Source organism: Alosa pseudoharengus, unplaced genomic scaffold (assembly GCF_046254945.1).
Source record: "Alosa pseudoharengus isolate Yale_2024_CS ecotype anadromous, Long Island Sound unplaced genomic scaffold, YU_APseudo_1.1 YU_APseudo_1.1_scf_17, whole genome shotgun sequence".
NCBI classification, from domain to species: Eukaryota; Metazoa; Chordata; class Actinopteri; order Clupeiformes; family Clupeidae; genus Alosa; species Alosa pseudoharengus.
The window spans coordinates 25,233,937-25,252,232 of record NW_027468640.1 but is presented as its reverse complement, the minus strand read 5'-3'; the positions used below and the strand labels follow the sequence as shown (position 1 = coordinate 25,252,232).

The window sequence follows — 18,296 nt, the reverse complement described above, 5'->3', positions numbered from 1 at the left end:
AGTGTCAATTACTCTGAATTAAAAGAAATGCATTTGAAAAACCACTGTGTTGTTTTAACAGGTGAACATTGCCTACTAAAGCAATACAAATGTGTTTATTAATAAATACATATTTCAGCTACGATTACAGTACATGAGGAACAAATATGGACCTAAACAGCTGAAATGATCATGTAATTAACTGAAAACTGCAATAGAGCTTTACCCATTTTTGTCTTTTTGCCTATTGAGGTTGGGAGGAAACTTCATTTACTCTCAGAAGTAAACTCAGCTACTGCTTTGGCTCACTTCTGAAATGCAAGCTGTCATGATAATTCTACAACAACATCGGGTGCTTCAGCATGAACTCTGACCTGAACACGTAAGACCTTATAGGTTGCTCCAAAAACAATGATGAGTGATAAAGCAGAAGCCAGAGCCAGCAGTGCAGGTACAATGACCTTTGCACTTTCCCATTGTACTGAGGAAAGGAGGTCTGCATCAAAGGTCAAATTGGGATCTGCTGTTTGATGTGCATGAGAATAATATCTACAAGTAAAACAAAGTATTAGGGGAAAAATAGTATTTGAAAGCACACAGATAGAATATATCAAGCAAAAGTTATTGACTTTACATAATATTGTGATTCCAATACCAAAAGGAGGACACTCACAAATCAGCAACTGAAGAGTCCGGGACAGGAAAAATTACATGGTCCAGATTGTTTACGGGAGTGGTATGGTCAGATTGAGAACATAATATTTTCTCAGGGCAGAATACAGCGCCTACATAACCTGGAACCTGTAAAAAAAAAATGACAGGGTTATTCACCTTGGGATAATGGGTAAGGTCAAACTGTACCCAGGTGATGTTATTGACTTGGTGCAAGGAATTATGGGGAATCATCACTATCACCTTTACTTTCTTAAAGGACACTTTAGTGTGCCCTATCCTAAAGGATATGTAAAGGAAGCATTGAAGCACCTTTCCTATATTTAGCATATTGAGAATCTCAAAAACTGATCACTAAATACTTTCGGGTCAATTCATTCCGATAGGAAGAACCTTTTCGAGGGTTTAAGGAGGGGTCTTTCACATGGTCTCCTAACGGATTGATAGGTCTTTGGGTACCTCAATGGCACTTCCTGGTGAACAATCCAACCACTCTGCGTCCAACACCTTTATCTGGTACCTGCGCATCCCTGTACATCGGTGTCTGTAACAGTGACCCGTCACTGAGACTCTCCGAGAGGTGTTCTTCAGAGAGAAAGGCCGTAGAGTAGGAAAGAAAGAGATAGTCAGAGTTACTCCAGTCCATACAGAGACAAGAGGTACTTTCCACTTGTCCAGCTTGGTTTTCATGACGCATACTTTGAAGGCTCTCAAGCGAGAAGAGCTGGGTCTGCCAAGCCAATTGCCAGGCGAATTACAGGGAGTAGTGGATGCTATGTCTGGTGATGTTATTTTAAACCATGCTTATTTGTGTTGAACCAAAACCAAAATGAATCCCTAGGAATGTTCAGACCACAGCAGATGCAGCAGAATACTGTGTACTGTCAGGAAAACACCAGACTGGTTTATTTTACTACTGGTTAGAGGGTTTGTGTATCCGTTAAAAAAAAAAAAAAAAATTAGATAGATTTTAGTTTTTTTAATCGGCAAAATTATAACATCAACTTGATAATTTTTTCAATATTGTTGTCTTCGCCTATTTCTCTTTGTCACTTTCTTGCTTTTGTCCTTCTTTAGTCCTGAGTTGTCTACATGCTAAATTCACTGAACAAACACACTTCTCTGCTCAGGTTGGAGAAAAAGCAGCGACTCTCCGAGTGATAGATCTCTCCACTCCATCCCATGCTATCCGGTTGGTTCTCCTCCTTCCAACATTCACTCTGTAGGGCATAGTTGACAACCACATGGATGGACTTAAATAAAGAGAAAGGCACCAACAACACGTTTAACTGTTCATTCTGATTAGGTACAGAAGCAACTTTTTGTAAAAATAGCAACACACTGGTGTATATCATTTGTGCAGTTATGTTGAAAATAGTTGATTTGCAATTTGCCTAAGATTTGGTTAGGCTGGGTGGGACCATTAGTGATGGTAGTGCTTGAGTCTTACCCCATTTACCAAGGGTTTGTAAATGCGGCATCCCTCCAGATAATGGTCAGTCTGACACTCCCCCTTGTGGAGATGATGGTAATGACACCCCAGGCCACTATGGTCAAATTAAAAAGATTAAAAAAGATATAGATGGAGTGGAAAAAAGGTATAATAGTTTTGCAGGTTGTTGCAAATGGTGAGGAGCTTTGCTGAACACACAGTACCTGCCAGTGCAGAAGTAGGAAGAGGTGCTAGCATTACACATGGAAAGAGTACCAAAATGTGATCCTTCACCTGTAAAGACAGAAAATATGAAAGCATATATTTAGGGATATATTCACATAAACGCTACATTAAAATGCTTACACACTGCTATGTAGACTCTACTCATATAAGCTTTAAAATGGCTATGCGTTTGATTATTTTACCTTGCCCCCACACCAGGCTCTGGGCTCGGCTAAAGTTTGCTGAATACCAGCCTGTGTCCTGCAGCGCTGCCAGAGTCATTTGGTCTATCTGTACAGTAGACGGCTCTCCGAGGGCAGCCGCCATAATGGAACCTAGCAGAACACGAGCCTCCCAGTGGGATGAAAGTCCACTGAAGTCAGCATCCTGAGAGACAGAGAGAGGGGTACAAAGACAGATTATGCTTACTTATGTCTCGGTTTGCACTTTTTTTACACAGTTGCTTTGAGACACTTGTTGTCAAAGCCCAAACCTCATTCTCAGAACAGCCCCTCAAACCCCCACAACATCACCCCATTTGGCTAGTTCAGAATGAACACGCTAAGGCAGATTTAGTTTGGGGAATAGTTTTCAGAATATGGCCAACATTTAAGGAAATACATCTTTAGAATCACTCTAACATGCAGTGTCTTGCATTTAAATGATGCATTTAGGCATTTTAGTGTATTTTTAGGCACAATGGACAGAAAATACAAATTACTGGTGTATATCATTTTATAATAACAATAATTGTAAATATGTATATTATATGTAGTGCGTACCAAGTTCTCTAAAGGACCTCCCAGTTGAGGGTCTGTGGAATTTAGGTGTTCCTGTAGAGCTCGGACAACTGACTGCGTATAGATCCGCATGTGACCCGTGTTATCCAAGTTAGTCACCCGCCCATGAGGGATGCATTCTATGCCAGCTGCACAACAAAAGGTAGGAGTTCAAATTCGGTTGTACATGTACAATGACAATGAAGATATTCTATTCTATTCAGGCCTCTATTCCTTAGTATGTTCTGACAACTTCAGAGTCAGTTCACAGTTCACATAGCTCTTTGGCAGGATATACAACCACGCCCAAATAAACAAAAACTGTGCTCTGAACATACCTCCACTCTGATATACAAATTGACAACGCAAAAGCATTCATTTGAAAGTACCTAATTGAAACAGAGCTGTGTGGCTGTTAAACAGCTGGCTGACCTTGGCGAGTGTGGAAACAGTCCCTCCAGGTGCTGAAGAGAGTTCTCGAGAAACCCAACACGTGGAACAGCTCATGGATCAATAGCTGCAGAAACAAAAAGACAACAAAAACCTGTATAAGCTCACACTGCATACACAAACCCGGCAAACACACACTGTAACACCCAAACACACACTGTAACACCCAAACACACACTGTAACACCCACATAACTTTTCACCTGCACCGTAGTTTCATGCCTGTATCTCTCTTGCCTTAGCTGGTCTCTACAGATGACCACCGTCCCGGCCAGGGGACGACCCTGAGGGTCAGTTTGGCAGTGGGCTGCATAGGCCAGCATACTGGGCTAGCAGGGGAGGGTGAACAAGAAGCAGCAGGCAGAATTATAATAGTGACAAACCAAATACTAAAAGGGAATAGTGGAAAAATATTAGCAGGACTCCAGTATTACAGTAGTGACTATCTGACTTAGTGATTTAGTATGCAATTCAACAACCACTTGAATATCCTCCTGAATTGACTCCACAACTGATTATTTTTTGCAGGTCATGTTGTTGTATGTTTGTGTGCTAGTACTACCAGTGTGAGTATGTTCTTGGAGACTTTGTAAATGTATGTATGTAACAATCTTTATTAGCTACAAAGACCAGTCATCTTCCCACCTCTGTACTGCATCTGCGAGAGTTCTGTATGTGTAGATATAGCAGGAAGTCTGTATTATCAAGTCCCGCCCCCTCTCGTCTAAACTCTGTGCTGATTGGTGAGTCAGGATGATGGAAGACAGCAAAGCCCCTTAGGTGCTCATCTGGTATCTGTCAATGTCCACAGCGGTGAATAAATGTTATTCTTTACAAAAACATATTTTTGTTATACAGTTGTACCGTAACCCACTTACAACAACATCCAGGCAAGTTTCATTCCTGTAGCTGCCATTGGCTCGACCACACCTGTCATGCGGGAACAACAACAAGCACTCAAGCAAGTGAGAACTGAAACAACCCTTTCAATCTAGATCAAAAGGTAGTCATGGTTACAAGAGAAAACAGACAGTGATCAAAGGTTTGTCTGAAATCTCAATGTGGCAAGCAGGAATTACCATTCAAAACACAAGCTCTGCCACACCTGTTGTAATTGGCAGCGCTGGCATTCCTCCAGATGAACTTGCAGTACTTATTGATGTCTCTGCTGAGAAGCAAAGGGCCAGGAATGTGTCTCACTGTTGACACACGCACGCACGCACACATGCACACACACACACACACACACACACACACACACACACACACACACACACACACACACACACACACACACACACACACACACACACACACACACACACACACACACAGACACAGAAATTATCAATCAACATTTACAGTAGAGGACATTAGCGATTGTTCTGACATGCAGACTGAACCTCAAACCTGAAAGCAGACTGGATAGAATGCTGACAGTTTGGTTGATCGCTGAATCCAGTCTTTCTCTGTCCACCTCAGACAGGGGGACACTCTCCTGTGGGATCCAAATCTTAATTCTGATTGGTGCCATGGCTGTCATGCCTTGCCCCATCGTTCTCTGGGGTTGGAGGTTCTGAAGGGAGATATTTCTGGTCCAGTGAGAATGTTGATGAATAGCTCTGAACTGCTCTGAAGCAGAGAATACAGCTCGGCTGTCCCTCAGTTCACTGTGTTTGGTGGGGGTGGACCCTGTTACTGGAGTTACAACTCTGACCGACTGCTGTACTTCATCAAAGACACATCTTCCTTGTGTGCTCTGTAACCAGAGCAACAGGAGCAGCATTGATGGTTGAGGCAAGATGATTAACATACTCTGGGATGAGGTGGAGGTCCACCAGGTAGGTTACTGTAAAACACAGCATCCAAAAGCAGTATTGAGAATATAGCCACATTTAGCAGTGATTTAGCAGGTGCAAACGTGCAATGATAAATTATATAATTTGTTTCAATTTACCTTTTTTTTTTTTCAATTTACCAATTTAAATCTGAAACTTATCATGGGGTTTGTCATAAATAATTAAATAATATTCATTATCGAGGCCAGGTCTACTACACCGTTTTGCTAAATACACGTTGGTGATATAATTCTAGCAAAATGTCCCACACGTTCTTGCAGAGAATTTTACTTTTTGGGTTAAACACTTTTTGTAAAATAGTTGGTAGCCTATTGTATTTGCATAAATAACATTTAGTCGCATGTTTGCAATAGTGCGCGTTTCTAGCCTACTTTCCAAAAGGGGCGGGGTGCATGATGCGCAGCGCAAAAGCATTCCCTGCCATCGCCCAATAAAATGACTGACATTTAATAATTCGTTGTAATCCTGAACTTTCTGAATATTTCCACGAATATCTACGGTTTCAGTTACAGTGAACATCGCTCACCTGTTATCCTTGACGCCTGGTACGTCGCTCGTCTTTGCAGCCATTTGTAGCCCAGAAGAGCACCCCCCCCCCCCCCCCCATACGCCTAACTCCTCACATCAAGCGAGTGTGATCCATGATGCTTTTAATGCCAGTTCTTTGAAATGCTAATTGAGTCATTTCCTGACCGTCTTTCACAGCAAAACGTCCAACTTCCTGTCTCACCTCACACCTCTTCATCCTGCACCAACAATCAGAGGCGAAGACGTTTACTCACTCCACTGTGTGGGAGGCCAGATTCATGCACACAGACAACAATGAAGACGAGGGTAAATAAAAAAACGCCATGTACGTTTAAAAGTGCAAATCATCTTTATCAGTGGAAGTTGTGGAGTTTTAGCACATGCCTCATCCACATAAATGTATATTTTTTACTCCCCCCATTTATGGCATTTACAATCAATCCAACCACTAAAAATAATGTACATTCAATGAAAAAGAAGTTAATACACCAGGTTTGAAAACATAGAACTAGAAAGTCTTAACAACAAGAAAACAGTTTGCCACTTGTTTTTTAAAGATAAGTATGGCACCATCTAGTTTTATCTCATTCCTTCACTGTACGTCATTTGTTTCAGAATGATTGTACAAAATGATTGGCATGGCAAGGGAATGACTCTGATATGGGGATGTTGGTAATTCATCCCTCGTCAGACTAAGCCCACTACTAATAATTAAGGAAGTATCTTTTCAGCAAGGTCACATTTCTTCCTACACACAAGTAACTTTTTCACACACAAACACACTTATCTGCAGGCCGATATACAAGTGGTGAGACAGAATGCATTTTTGACTGGTTCCAAAAAAGAACTTCCAGCCTGCCGATACTTACATGCAGACTTTATGTGGGGTGGTTTGCATTGCAGTTGGACGTAAAGTGCTCTACTAAGGAAGCTAAATAGCCAAGTCCACAAGTTTATACAGCTAGCGTGCCTCTTCAGCGTTAATGGGTGAATATTACAACTTCACCCAAAGCGTGCCCCTTCTTCCATTCCGTCTGTATGTGAAGGGGAGTGGGGCTGGGTGGGGGGTAATTCATTGATAACGGGAAAGATTTGTGCATGTGTTAGTAAACATGTTGTGTCTTAGTCCACATAATCTCATGGGTGATTTGTGAAATCCTGTGAGAGGCTGATTAAAAGGCACTTAAGTGACTATTAGTCATTGATAACTGGATACTGTTTTTGGGAGGCCAGCATAAATGTGATCCTCTCTCTCTCTTTCACACACACATACACATACACAGACACAAAATCATCTTTCATAAGCTTAAAAATACATTGTGAGGAAACCCTATCATTAAATCACCTCTTACATCAGTAGCAAAAGTCAGGAAATAAAACACTCGTTCCAGGGAGGCAGATCGTCTGATCCTCTGTGCAAAGTTGATCTGCTTTGCTCATAACGTTTGTTTTGAAACACATATGCAGCCCACTTCACCTCACGTGCACACTTATGTACACGTACACGACACTTTTTTTTCTTATCAATAAAATCCTATGCAATATCGCAAAATCATCAGTACACAGGAAGGAAGGCACAAGGCCAGCGCAGGAGTGCATTATGGTACCCCGCAGTGCTGGGACTCATAATTTAGGGGGATGATGATGTGAGAGCGGGGGGGTGTCGGAAGAGAGGGTTCAGGTGAGCATTGGCACGTCATCGTCTGAGTTGGCATCCTCAGACATCGGGATGAGCAGCACCTCGTCCTCCGAGTAAGAGGAGAAGGAGGGGGATGCCGAGAGGGGGAGGGAGGGGGGCGAGGGGGCCGGGCTGGGCCTGAACAGAGAGATGTTTAACCCCAGAGAGTGGAAGATGGACCGCAGGGAGGGGCTGCTGGGGGGCGCGATGACCGGCGGAACACTGCGGGACGGCTCGGGGACCGCGGCCGGGGCGGCGGTGGACGCTGGAAGAGGGACTGGGACCTGGGCTGTCTGCTGGGGCGTCTGTGGAAGTGCCTGCTGCTGCTGCTGCTGTTGGTCACTCTGCGACACGACCAGGCCAGCCTTTTGGGGCAGTGGCTGGTTGGTGCTCTCTCTGGCCACAGCCGAGGCTCCTGGGCTGGCCTGGGTGGAAGCCTCGGAGCCCGCCGCGGCTGGGGCCTCCGTGGGGTTGGTGGACGCGGAGCCGGCGTTCTGGGAGGGCCTGGGGGTCGGCCTGGGCATGAGCCCCCACCTCCGCAGGCGACGGATGGCCCGCCGGACAAATCGGGGACGACGGCGACGGCGGGGCGAGGAGCTGTTGTCTTGACGGAGAAGCTGGAGGATGCTTCGGAGAGACAGCGAGGACGTCTGCCAAAGCAAAAGACAAATATCAAATGGGTGAGAACAGTGAAATATGTTCAGTATTTCTAAACAAAAAAGTTTGGCCTTTTTTTGCCTTCATTCTGATAGGACCGTGAAGATGGGGTGGGGTCAGGAAATGACCACGGATTGGATTTTGCGCTCTTTCATACTTTCAATTTTTTTTTTTAAAGTATATTTTTATACGTATTAGCATTTTTGCCTTTATTCGGATAGGACAGTGAGGCATGACAGGAAGCAAGTGAAGGGAGAGAGAGATGGGGTGGGATTGTGAAATGACCGCAGGTCTGACTCCAGCCTGGGTTCCCGTGGGCACTTGGACCTAAACATGGTATGGACGCGGTAGCTAGCTGCCCCCTATACTTTCAGATTTTTAACCGGAACCCACTGTTGTTGCAACATTCCACTCACTCCAAGAAGTTTTTTGTCACAGTAGCTTTTATCAAGCTTGACATCAAAATTAAATGAAAAAAAAAAATCATGTGACTAATCCTATTCCATCTCACCTCATTCGGATTCTCGGTGGGGAAGTCCTCCACTGGCGGAATGATCCCTTGGGCGATCAGCTGACCATAAGAGGGAGGGGCCTGTTGCTGGATAAACTCGGCCTCTTGTCGGCTGATTGGAGCAAACATACTGAAGGAGGGAATCACAAGAGAGAAAGAGTACAGAAATGAAGGTTCACTCTCAAACATATACCTCAATTTAACACAAACAAAGAGACTGAGGGGGAAGGGAGATAAGCGGAAACAAATCCACATACTAGGAGAACCATTCACAATCATATCATATTATCATACTGTAGATCTACTGGCAAGCTAAAGCATATTTACTTCTCTGTGGAGGGAGAAGAAGCAACTTCCCATTATCTGGGTTTTGTGTTAACTGTAGAGTTTAGTGCACAGAGTCATCAGATCTGTGTATGGTACCTGTACTCCCGAGTGCGTAGCGAGTAAAGCTTGCACGTGCAACCCATAGCGATGACGAGGAGCAGCCCACACACCAGGCTGCCCACTGTGGCGGCCGTGATGACCTTTCGGGGCAAGGTCAGAGGGCAGTTCATCTCATCGGTGCCATCCTTGCAGTCCGCCTGGCCATCACAGCGCCAGCTCTCCACCACACACCTAGAAAACATGTCATACCCCAGAGATTTAATCTTTTGTCTATGTCAGATATATAGCTGGTCAAACATGAGAAATGTAAAATAGTGATGTGTAAATATGATGGCAAGGTCTTTAAAGTTGCAGTTGGCAAGATTTTTTTGATCATATTCACTGAAACCAATACTATGCTCCAACAGAACAACATAAATCAGCCGGTTTTAGAAAAAAACCCACACTTCTACCTCCACCTAGGGCCTGTTATTTGTTTCGCAAAAATCCACAGCTCCCGGAGCAGGGCTGTGTGAGATCTGACTGTCAATCACAGTCTGGTGCAGTCTGGTGCGCACTGACGAGCACAAACTCAATGAGAGGGTGCTTGGTGGTAGTGGGGGAGGGGCATGAGAGTTGTAAACATTCAAAAAGTCAGACTTGCCAACTGCAGCTTTAAGTGTGGCAATGGTCCACTCAGATTTCTCTAGACACTAGACACAGTCCTCTACTTCAATAAAATAAAGAACATCTAAAATGGAAAGGACCTCTAATATATGACAGGTGAAACCCAGAGATTTAATATTTGTTTTAATGGCAGATATATCATTGTACCAATTACATGCCAAGTCTTAACACATAGCCTACGTGCACATACACAAATCTATTGATGAGAGTAGTGTTAATTTTGTCACCTATTTTTAATTTAGTCTTAGTCTTGTGACGAAATGTCCTTTTTAGTCTTTGTCATATTTAGTCATTCAAATATAATTTTTGTTAGTCAAGTTTTAGTCGGCTAAAAGTCTCGTCATTTTAGTCTAGTTTTAGTCAAAAGAAAACTAAAGGCATCTTAGTCTTAGTCAGTTTTAGTCAACACATTTTAGTCTTTTTTTTATAACAAATTATTTCTGATTACCATTTGAGTCAAATAGTGTTTCACACATCTCAATTTTCCAACAATATTGTGTGTCCACAGGGCTACTCGTCTGTTATAATTACTCATTCTGATTTTTTGTCAGTCAGTATGTTTACATGCACAGGTAAGTCGAGCTACAGTTATAGCTCGGCTGGGATTTGACCATAGACAGTAAAAGATTTGACTGGACCACTGTCATATTCGTAGACCAGTGTTTCTCAAAGTGTGGTCCGGGGATCACTGGTGGTCCGCAAGCTATCCCAAGTGGTCCGCGAGCAGACGTGGTAAAATATAATATAGATGAGTTGTTTGCAATATTGAACCAACTTGTATGTAAAAACAGTTCTGCAACACTGTCTATGTAAGATCATGCCAGTTTAAATCACACAGTATTGTAGCGTCGGTGGATGTACATGTTTAACATGGAATGAGTGTCTCCCAGAATGCAGTGCGAGTGAATGCTAGAATGTGTAATGTCGGTTATAATAGTTGTAGTTACGTTTACCATGTTGTGCATTTGTTAGCGTGTTAGTCTCTTTGGTTGTACCTCATGTGTTTATCCTCATGTTGATGTGTGTGGTAAACCCTTATTGTGTGTTGCATGTGCGGCTAAGACTACCCCTGTGTTGCCCTATGTAGTTGTCTGATTGTGTTTGAGTCATCCTGTTCCAATAAATTGCCGTCCTGGCCAAAGGTGAATCTTGTCTGAGGGTGAGATCGCTACAGTATGAATCCACACAATAAGCAAAGTGCAAAGACAATAAGCAAGGTGGTTCAGTGAGTAGACCTATTGTGTAGACTAATTATAGGCTACTGTTGAAGTAGGTCTAATCTTTTTTTTTTTGGCTAGGGTTAGTTAAGTGGTCCTGAAACTGAAAAAGTCGTAGGCCAAAGTATTAATGTTTTACTCCGCCTCGCTAGATGGCGATATGCGCTCAAACACAACACATTCCCCAAACAGACTCTCCATCTTAGCCATAGCTAACTTGCTAGTGAACTTTCCATATTAGCTTACTTGCTAGCAAACTTTGCATCATCAGTCTAACTAGTTAAATAGTTGACATTACATGATGAACATTTTTGTATGGACATTCTGGGGGATGTTAATTTGTATGTGAGAAGCTTCAACTTCTGGGTATGTAGCATTGTGGCATAAAGCGTAGGTAGTTAGCTCTGGCAGAAATCTCCAGTGTTCTTGTTCCATGTAGTTTCGTGTTGCAGCCACAGGGTTGCAGCAACAGCACGTAGACTAGCCTACAGGAAAGCTGTTGCATATGAACTCATTCGGAATATTTTGAAAACGTAACAGCTAGATATTCTGTCTTCTCATTTTGTAGACGAAAATGAAGAGAGATTTTATCTTAGTTTTTATTTCATGCAAAACATTTTAGTCTCGTCTTTTTTCATCAACAATAATGCATCTTAAGATATTCTTAGTCAGTGTTTCAGGACATTACTGCCGTCTCGTCATCGTCTCGTCTTAGTCAGGAAAAAAATGTTGACGAACATATTTCCTCTCGTCTCGTCTGACGAAATTAACACTATTTGAGAGGCCCTGGAGGAAACTGATATCTCAGTCATTCTAGATATGTGGCAAACTATGGAAGCTCTGAAAAGAAAATATGGCAAATTACTGAATTTGAATTCCTGCACAGCCAATGTACCAGCTGTTATCCATACACATACATGGTTGTCTGTTGATACTGTCATGTGTGGCTGAGTTTCATGTTTGTCTGTTGATGCTTTATGTCCCACATGTATGTCTACATGTCAGTCTATTGATGCTATATGTCTTACATGTATATATTGTTTCTGTCCTCCTATCCTTAAATGAGCTGCGCAGGGATGCAAAAAGAATTTCAGCACAAACTGACAAATAAAGTTGCATCGTATCGTGTATCGTATCGTACACAATCCTTACCTGTCCGTGTCGCAGTGGAAGGTGCCAAGCTGGCAGATGGTGCACTCCCTCTCGTCGCTGCCGTCCACGCAGTTCAGCTGGTAGTTGCAGCGGTCCTTGAGGGTGAAGCAGACCGGCCGCCCGTAGTGGCCCGAGCTGTGGGGCATCCCCGGCGCCCCGCCGCAGGGGAAGTGACCTCGCGGGCAGCCCATGCAGCCCTCCTCGTCGCGGCCGGTGGCGGCGCAGTCCCAGTGCCCGTCGCACCGCTGCTTCTGTGTGTAGCAGCCACCCTCCGAGCCCCCACACACGCCCTCCCACGGCAGGCAGTAGCCCGCGATGCGGTAGGTAGCGTTGAAGCCCCGCCCCTCAGAGGCGGGCACTGTGTGGTAGATCAGTGAGAGGACGCCGGTGTGGGACTCCACCTCCAACAATTTGAAGTTGGATGCACAGGTGATCTGTCAAAGAGGACATTGGACCTAAGTTAATATCGTATTAAATCCATGGCATTTCTTACAACCTTGTTCACTTAGAAACTCACTATTGTTCTTAATTGGTTTCTTTAGAACACTGATGTATGACTATGCCAGGTAGTTGACTTGTACACAACATTTTGCAAAGGATTTGAGACATATGGACTCTGCTTCTGATGTGGACCCATTACATTTCTCCATTAACATGTCACGCTTCCAAGTTATGTGTGATCACTTAATAGGGTCATTCCGTTTGTCTTTAGTTTGTCTTTATTATGTTAAGGTCCCAAAACTAACTCCTGTAAAATGATTTGTTCAACTCCAGTGTTCAGATCCAGGTCCAGGATCAAAGAAGGTGTGATTGCATTTTTTGATCTTTTTCGTAGGACTAAATGCCATCTGCAAAAGCTCAATGTGATATTAATTTTCCTACTAGCTATCCTTTGAAAATGTTTTATCCATGTGCATGTTGAGACCTTAAATATTGGCATCAAACATTAATACAATATTGTATTAACAGAAAAAGTAATGATTGATACGAAATGGGTATAAAAACAAGTTTATGCCAATATCACTCTTTTTGCACTTTTTTCCAAATTTAGGACCTTACATAAAATCTATTAGCATGCTATACAAACACTACACAAACTTTTAATGACTCAGCCTTACGAAGTACATTGTCTTCCAACCAACAAAGTTTGGGCTGGCTATGAATAATACTTTTCAAGATATCAATGCCCTAAAGATGCCTTCCTTGATAATGTGTTTTCAGGCTATACAACTGAATATCAAGAACTAAATATGAAGCCATAGGATTTGAACAGAAATATTTGACAGACCTTGGTTTTGGGACCCATTCATGATATAGACGAGGCTTGAACAGAGTCTGAGAGTGTGCAGCAACGATCTTATATGATCTGACACAGAGTGACCCAATTCGGTTGTTAAAACCTCACGGACCCAACAGCTTTTTGGTCAAAAACGTTTACTATCGCAGCCAGCCGGTTTTTGCAACTTTTAAATCTTGTCACCATTACTCCGCTTTATTGAGGGTAAAACAAAATCAGTTAACTTTAACAGAGCAATTACTGTAGCTGTGCAGCCAGATGATACGATCAAGGGCTACGTGCAGGCTTTCGCCAAAAATAGGATTTTATTAGGTTGAGGCAACAGGTGAGTAGTAGGATGACAATTTTCTTAAAGGCTACATTGAATAACAATATTTTTTTTATGTTACTGTCTACGTAGAAAACCGAGCGGCTCTGAAAGCCGTTGGACCTGGAAAAAGATTTATTAGCCTATTATTGCATCATCACTTAAAATAACCGAATTGGGACCATTGGTCCTGTGAGAGTAACCGGATCTGAACCACTCCCTAGGCATGTTCAAAAGACTCCTAGGCCCACTCCCTAGGCATGTTCAAGACTCCTATGCCCACTCCTTAGGCATGTTCAAAAGACTCCTAGGCCCACTCCCTACGCATGTTCAAAAGACTCCTAGGCCCACTCCCTAGGCATGTTCAAAAGACTCTTAGGCCTTTGGCCTCTAACCCCGTCCCTACCCCTCCTTTTTTTTTATTTTTTTAAAGTGACCTTGGGCATCTTGAAAGACGCTAAATAAATCAAAATTCTATTATTATTATTATTATTATTATTATTATTACCGTTTTGATGATGTGGCCTGTCCCATGTCCCTGGTCAGTGATGTTGATCGTGTCTCCTGGTCCCAGCTCCAACATCTGCAACTGGAGACGCAGGGGGCGAGGGTCCTGGGGATCCACCGTCCACACACACTCCTGAGGGGGCACCATCCATGCTGCCGGCCAAAACGAGCCATAGAAGCTGTGCAGAACTCCGCCGCACGTGCCGTTGTGTGGTCCAGGCATCACGCCAGGGGTCTTTCGGACCTGCCACCATTCGTCCGTCATGGCGGCAGTGGGGGAAGAGGTGGTGGTGGTCGTCTTGCTTGTCCTCGTCGTCAGGACACCCTCATCTACGTTGTCATAGTACTCCTCGTCGTCACAGCCCTGCTCGTCCGAGCCCAAGGAACTCTCCTCGCCCAAACATTCACTCTGGCCATTACAGCGCCAAGCCACAGGCACACAATGCCCTGTCAGGCACCTGAACTCTTCGGAGGCACAGGGCGCAGAACCTGGAGATACATCAGAGGGAACGTCAGGCTACATTTTCACCAATAATTTCGATAGATGTGAAAACTGAGCATACTGTAGCTGGTTAAACATGACATTTAGATTTCTCTAGACACTAGACACCGTACAGTGTACACTATTACAAAATAAGGAACATCTCAAATGGAAAGTACCTTTAATGTAGGACAGGTGAAACCATGATTGTTGATTGTAGCGTGGGAGGAAGTGGTGAGTCACAGTAACGTTTCCCCCAGTTAATTCGATTGGTCCAGGTTTTTGCAGGCCGCACAGAGAGAAGGGTTTGTTGGTGGAGGAGGTTATGGTGATCCAGTCTTGCCCACATTTGATAGAAAAATGTGAGAAGCTTGAAAGGTGGAGGGAAAAAAAAGATAATTATAATGACGACAAAGACAACTGAATCCACTAGCATCACGGCCATTCATATCGTCACCTTGGAATTATAAGGTTCTATCTACATTCTAAGTAGTTCTGAGATATTGGGCTTTAAAGTTTTGAATTCAATAGTTATATTGATAAGTGAACAAGCCTCTTTATATAATGTCCAAAAATACATACAACTTAAAGAAACACCTCACCTTATGAAGTTGTCACAGAATAAGCATATGTCAATAACTCAATTTTGACAAAAACTGTCAAATGTTTGACAAAAAAACCCCCTTATAATTCTAAGGGATATGTATGAATATTGGTTAGATTTAGAGTCATTACCTTATGATCACAGGTTCCCCTATGGCTGCCACGATCATCCAGCTATAGTTGATTGTCCGGAGGGGCCACGTGTGGTGAGTTGTGCTGCGAATTTCCCCTTGTCTGTCATGAAGAACTTTCAGTGACCTCTCAAAATGAACTGGGGAGACAAGAACTAATTATTAGCACACCTAACTGTAAAGGTCAATGCCCACTGGCGACGACATTCGTATCTATGGATTTGACGCTCAAGAGATAGAACAATTTTCTAAACGTTGGTGTTGACGCACCTCAGACGCTGCCAGTTGACTTTGCTCCGTTAAAAGTAATGGGGTTCTAACCTTTGACGTGGGCATTGGCCTTAATTCTCATTCTTTCTGACTATTCCATTATGTGGCCGGCATCTTCATACGTGTATTGTGTTACTACAATATTTGAGTTATGGTTCTATTTTTAAAAAGTCCTGGCTTTAAAGTGTAATTCTGGATGGTGGCCTGATTAAGGCACCAATAAATGTGAGCTTGTGAGTAGGCTGTGATACTGTACCATTAGTGTCCATAACAACCTTAAGTTTATTTCTTATCTTGAACTAGAGAGCCATATATGAGAAATGAAAGCGAATGTAGCAAAATAGATCTGCAATAAACTTTGATAAGGCAGGGTACAGGAGACAGGTGGCTGTCACTGGAAAATTACTCACACAATTCAACATTCAATAACGCATTAAGAACAAAGGTAATGGAGTGCAATGTCTTACCAGAACTGGCTGCAAGGTCCAGATTACTTGAAACTACCAAAAACAAAAACAGAGACACTGGATAAGCATCATATTGGTATAGCCTAGTTTTTAACTGCCAAACTGTATCATCCGATTCTAATTAAAATACAAAGAAAACAATGCTTCAACTCAATTGCAATGTGCTACTTCTCACATCCACATAATGGCTAAGGCACATTGAAACTATTTTGTGAAAACTGACTGGTTTTGTCTGATCTCTATGAAAAAGAGAAACCTATCGGTTAAATCTGATACGCAACCTAATAACATGCGCTAGTATCAATATTTTACCAACATTATTTTAAAATATCAGGGAATATGTTTATGGGTCACGCAATCTGTGAACGTTTTCTATAATAGGAAAACTACAAGAACGGCATATTAACATGAAGTGTCGATTTAGTGTAACTGAGACAGAGTGCTGGGCCTGCTGTCATCTGACACAGGTCTAAGAATGTCGATGTTGAGCAAACTCACCTGTCCAACATAACAAGTTGAGAACCCACAAATTGATCGAGACAGACATGTCGCCAAGACACACATAAAGAAAATAGCGAAGAACTGTTGTTTCGATGGTCCAAAACGGAGGACTGGACTGGTCCTCCACCAGACCACCGTGAAGAGCGTCCTCTTCGTTGACTTGAAACAGAGAACGTCGTCTATGCAGGCAAGACAAACATACCAAATGTTAGCTCCGTAGTGTCTTCAAAATCCCAAGTGTGACTTCAGAATAACCCATCATCATCCACGACTAATGCGAAATTATAATTGGAGCCTCAGAGTTTACACGAGCCATAGAGAGGACCATTCAGGCCAGTTGTCAATCTTCATAGTTGGCTTAAATTAAAAAGTACAGAATGCTCCGACTCGATTCAGCCATTTCCTGGTATTATGATTCTACCCAGCAATGACGTAAACGGCGTTCTGGTTTAAGTCTGCACTTAGCTGGTTGGCTAGCCGGCTAACTTCCTGCTGCTAACAGTAACAAAAACCTCGATCAGTTTAACACCAAATTGTCATAGGCTTTGTGACGACTCGGTTAACATAAGTCACGAAATGCCAAATGCTCAGTTTTCACGATATTCCAGATCTGTTTCACACTTAGCTATTCAAATTCATATGATCAAAGACTGCTAACTATCGTAGCTAGCCATCTACCTACCAACACCCTAAAAACTTCTGTCTTGGCCAGCTGGTTCTAACCCATTCGTCTTTTGTTAGGCTAGCTAGCTACAATGTCAAGAGAGCTGGCAAACTTTACATAGCATAGGTGACTTGGTATCTCTACTTCAGCTTAACATTCATATATTGACTCTTTCATTCTAAGCTTTGTGTAATGTTAAGTTGAATTGTAGAATAAAGTAGAAAAATATAATTATGCAGTACCACTATGTGGCTGTATTTACCGTATCGTTTTTTGTTGACATTCGCTGTAGCCTACTCAACTTCCGTACTTTAGTCTTGAGTGACACGAGAAAGGGGGTGGGGCAAAGAGACTTCCTTTGCAAATTTACTTGATTTTAACATCAAATGCATTATAGATTATAGTATATAAAGACTGTGTTCACATTTATACATCATTGTCATCAAAATGATTAGTGTTGTAAACACGTTTCTCCACTGAATTGTTTGCAATTGCAGCCAAGCATGACAGCTACCGCAGACAGCTACTGACTTCACTTCCCTTTTCCTCACTGCCTAAAACAGTCTGTGCAAGCAGCAGAACTAACGCTAGGTGTCAGTAACAGGCTAGGTGTAGCGGCAACCAGCACAGCTGGCAAGTCCTGTTTCTATTGCTATTAAAAAGACAATATAAGATAGTTTTTTATCCTTCAATCTCACATGTGATAACAAGGAATAGTACATACAGGCAACTAAGTTGTTGAGGTAGGCCTAGGCTAACTAAACATAGCATAGCCTAGTTAACCTGCCTTGCATTTTGTTGTTAGAGAAAGTGTGTGTGTGTGTGTGTGTGTGTGTGCCTGTGCGTGTGCGTGAGAGAAAGAGAGAGACGTAGAGAG

The 18,296-nt window shown here is 42.8% G+C and overlaps 2 protein-coding genes across 2 annotated transcripts; both read right to left on the bottom strand.

Annotated features, from left to right (window-relative positions):
* Positions 1 to 1,083: 1,083 nt before the first annotated feature.
* On the bottom strand, positions 1,084 to 5,322 carry cirop (ciliated left-right organizer metallopeptidase). The gene is made up of 12 exons (XM_076288372.1): positions 4,947 to 5,322; positions 4,642 to 4,735; positions 4,415 to 4,466; positions 4,182 to 4,331; positions 3,740 to 3,865; positions 3,520 to 3,604; positions 3,091 to 3,236; positions 2,512 to 2,695; positions 2,308 to 2,377; positions 2,102 to 2,198; positions 1,770 to 1,871; positions 1,084 to 1,236 (listed from the first exon to the last, which is right to left on the bottom strand). Exons 1-12 carry the CDS (start codon positions 5,320 to 5,322, stop codon positions 1,084 to 1,086), a joined length of 1,635 nt encoding a protein of 544 aa, XP_076144487.1.
* Positions 5,323 to 6,253: 931 nt separating this feature from the next.
* Positions 6,254 to 17,762, bottom strand: lrp10 (low density lipoprotein receptor-related protein 10). Its single transcript, XM_076289058.1, has 10 exons — positions 17,682 to 17,762; positions 16,753 to 16,934; positions 16,255 to 16,287; positions 15,519 to 15,657; positions 14,963 to 15,153; positions 14,304 to 14,791; positions 12,192 to 12,625; positions 9,193 to 9,387; positions 8,770 to 8,899; positions 6,254 to 8,251 (listed from the first exon to the last, which is right to left on the bottom strand). Exons 2-10 carry the CDS (start codon positions 16,799 to 16,801, stop codon positions 7,601 to 7,603), a joined length of 2,310 nt encoding a protein of 769 aa, XP_076145173.1. The 5' UTR covers positions 16,802 to 16,934; positions 17,682 to 17,762; the 3' UTR covers positions 6,254 to 7,600.
* Positions 17,763 to 18,296: the final 534 nt, after the last annotated feature.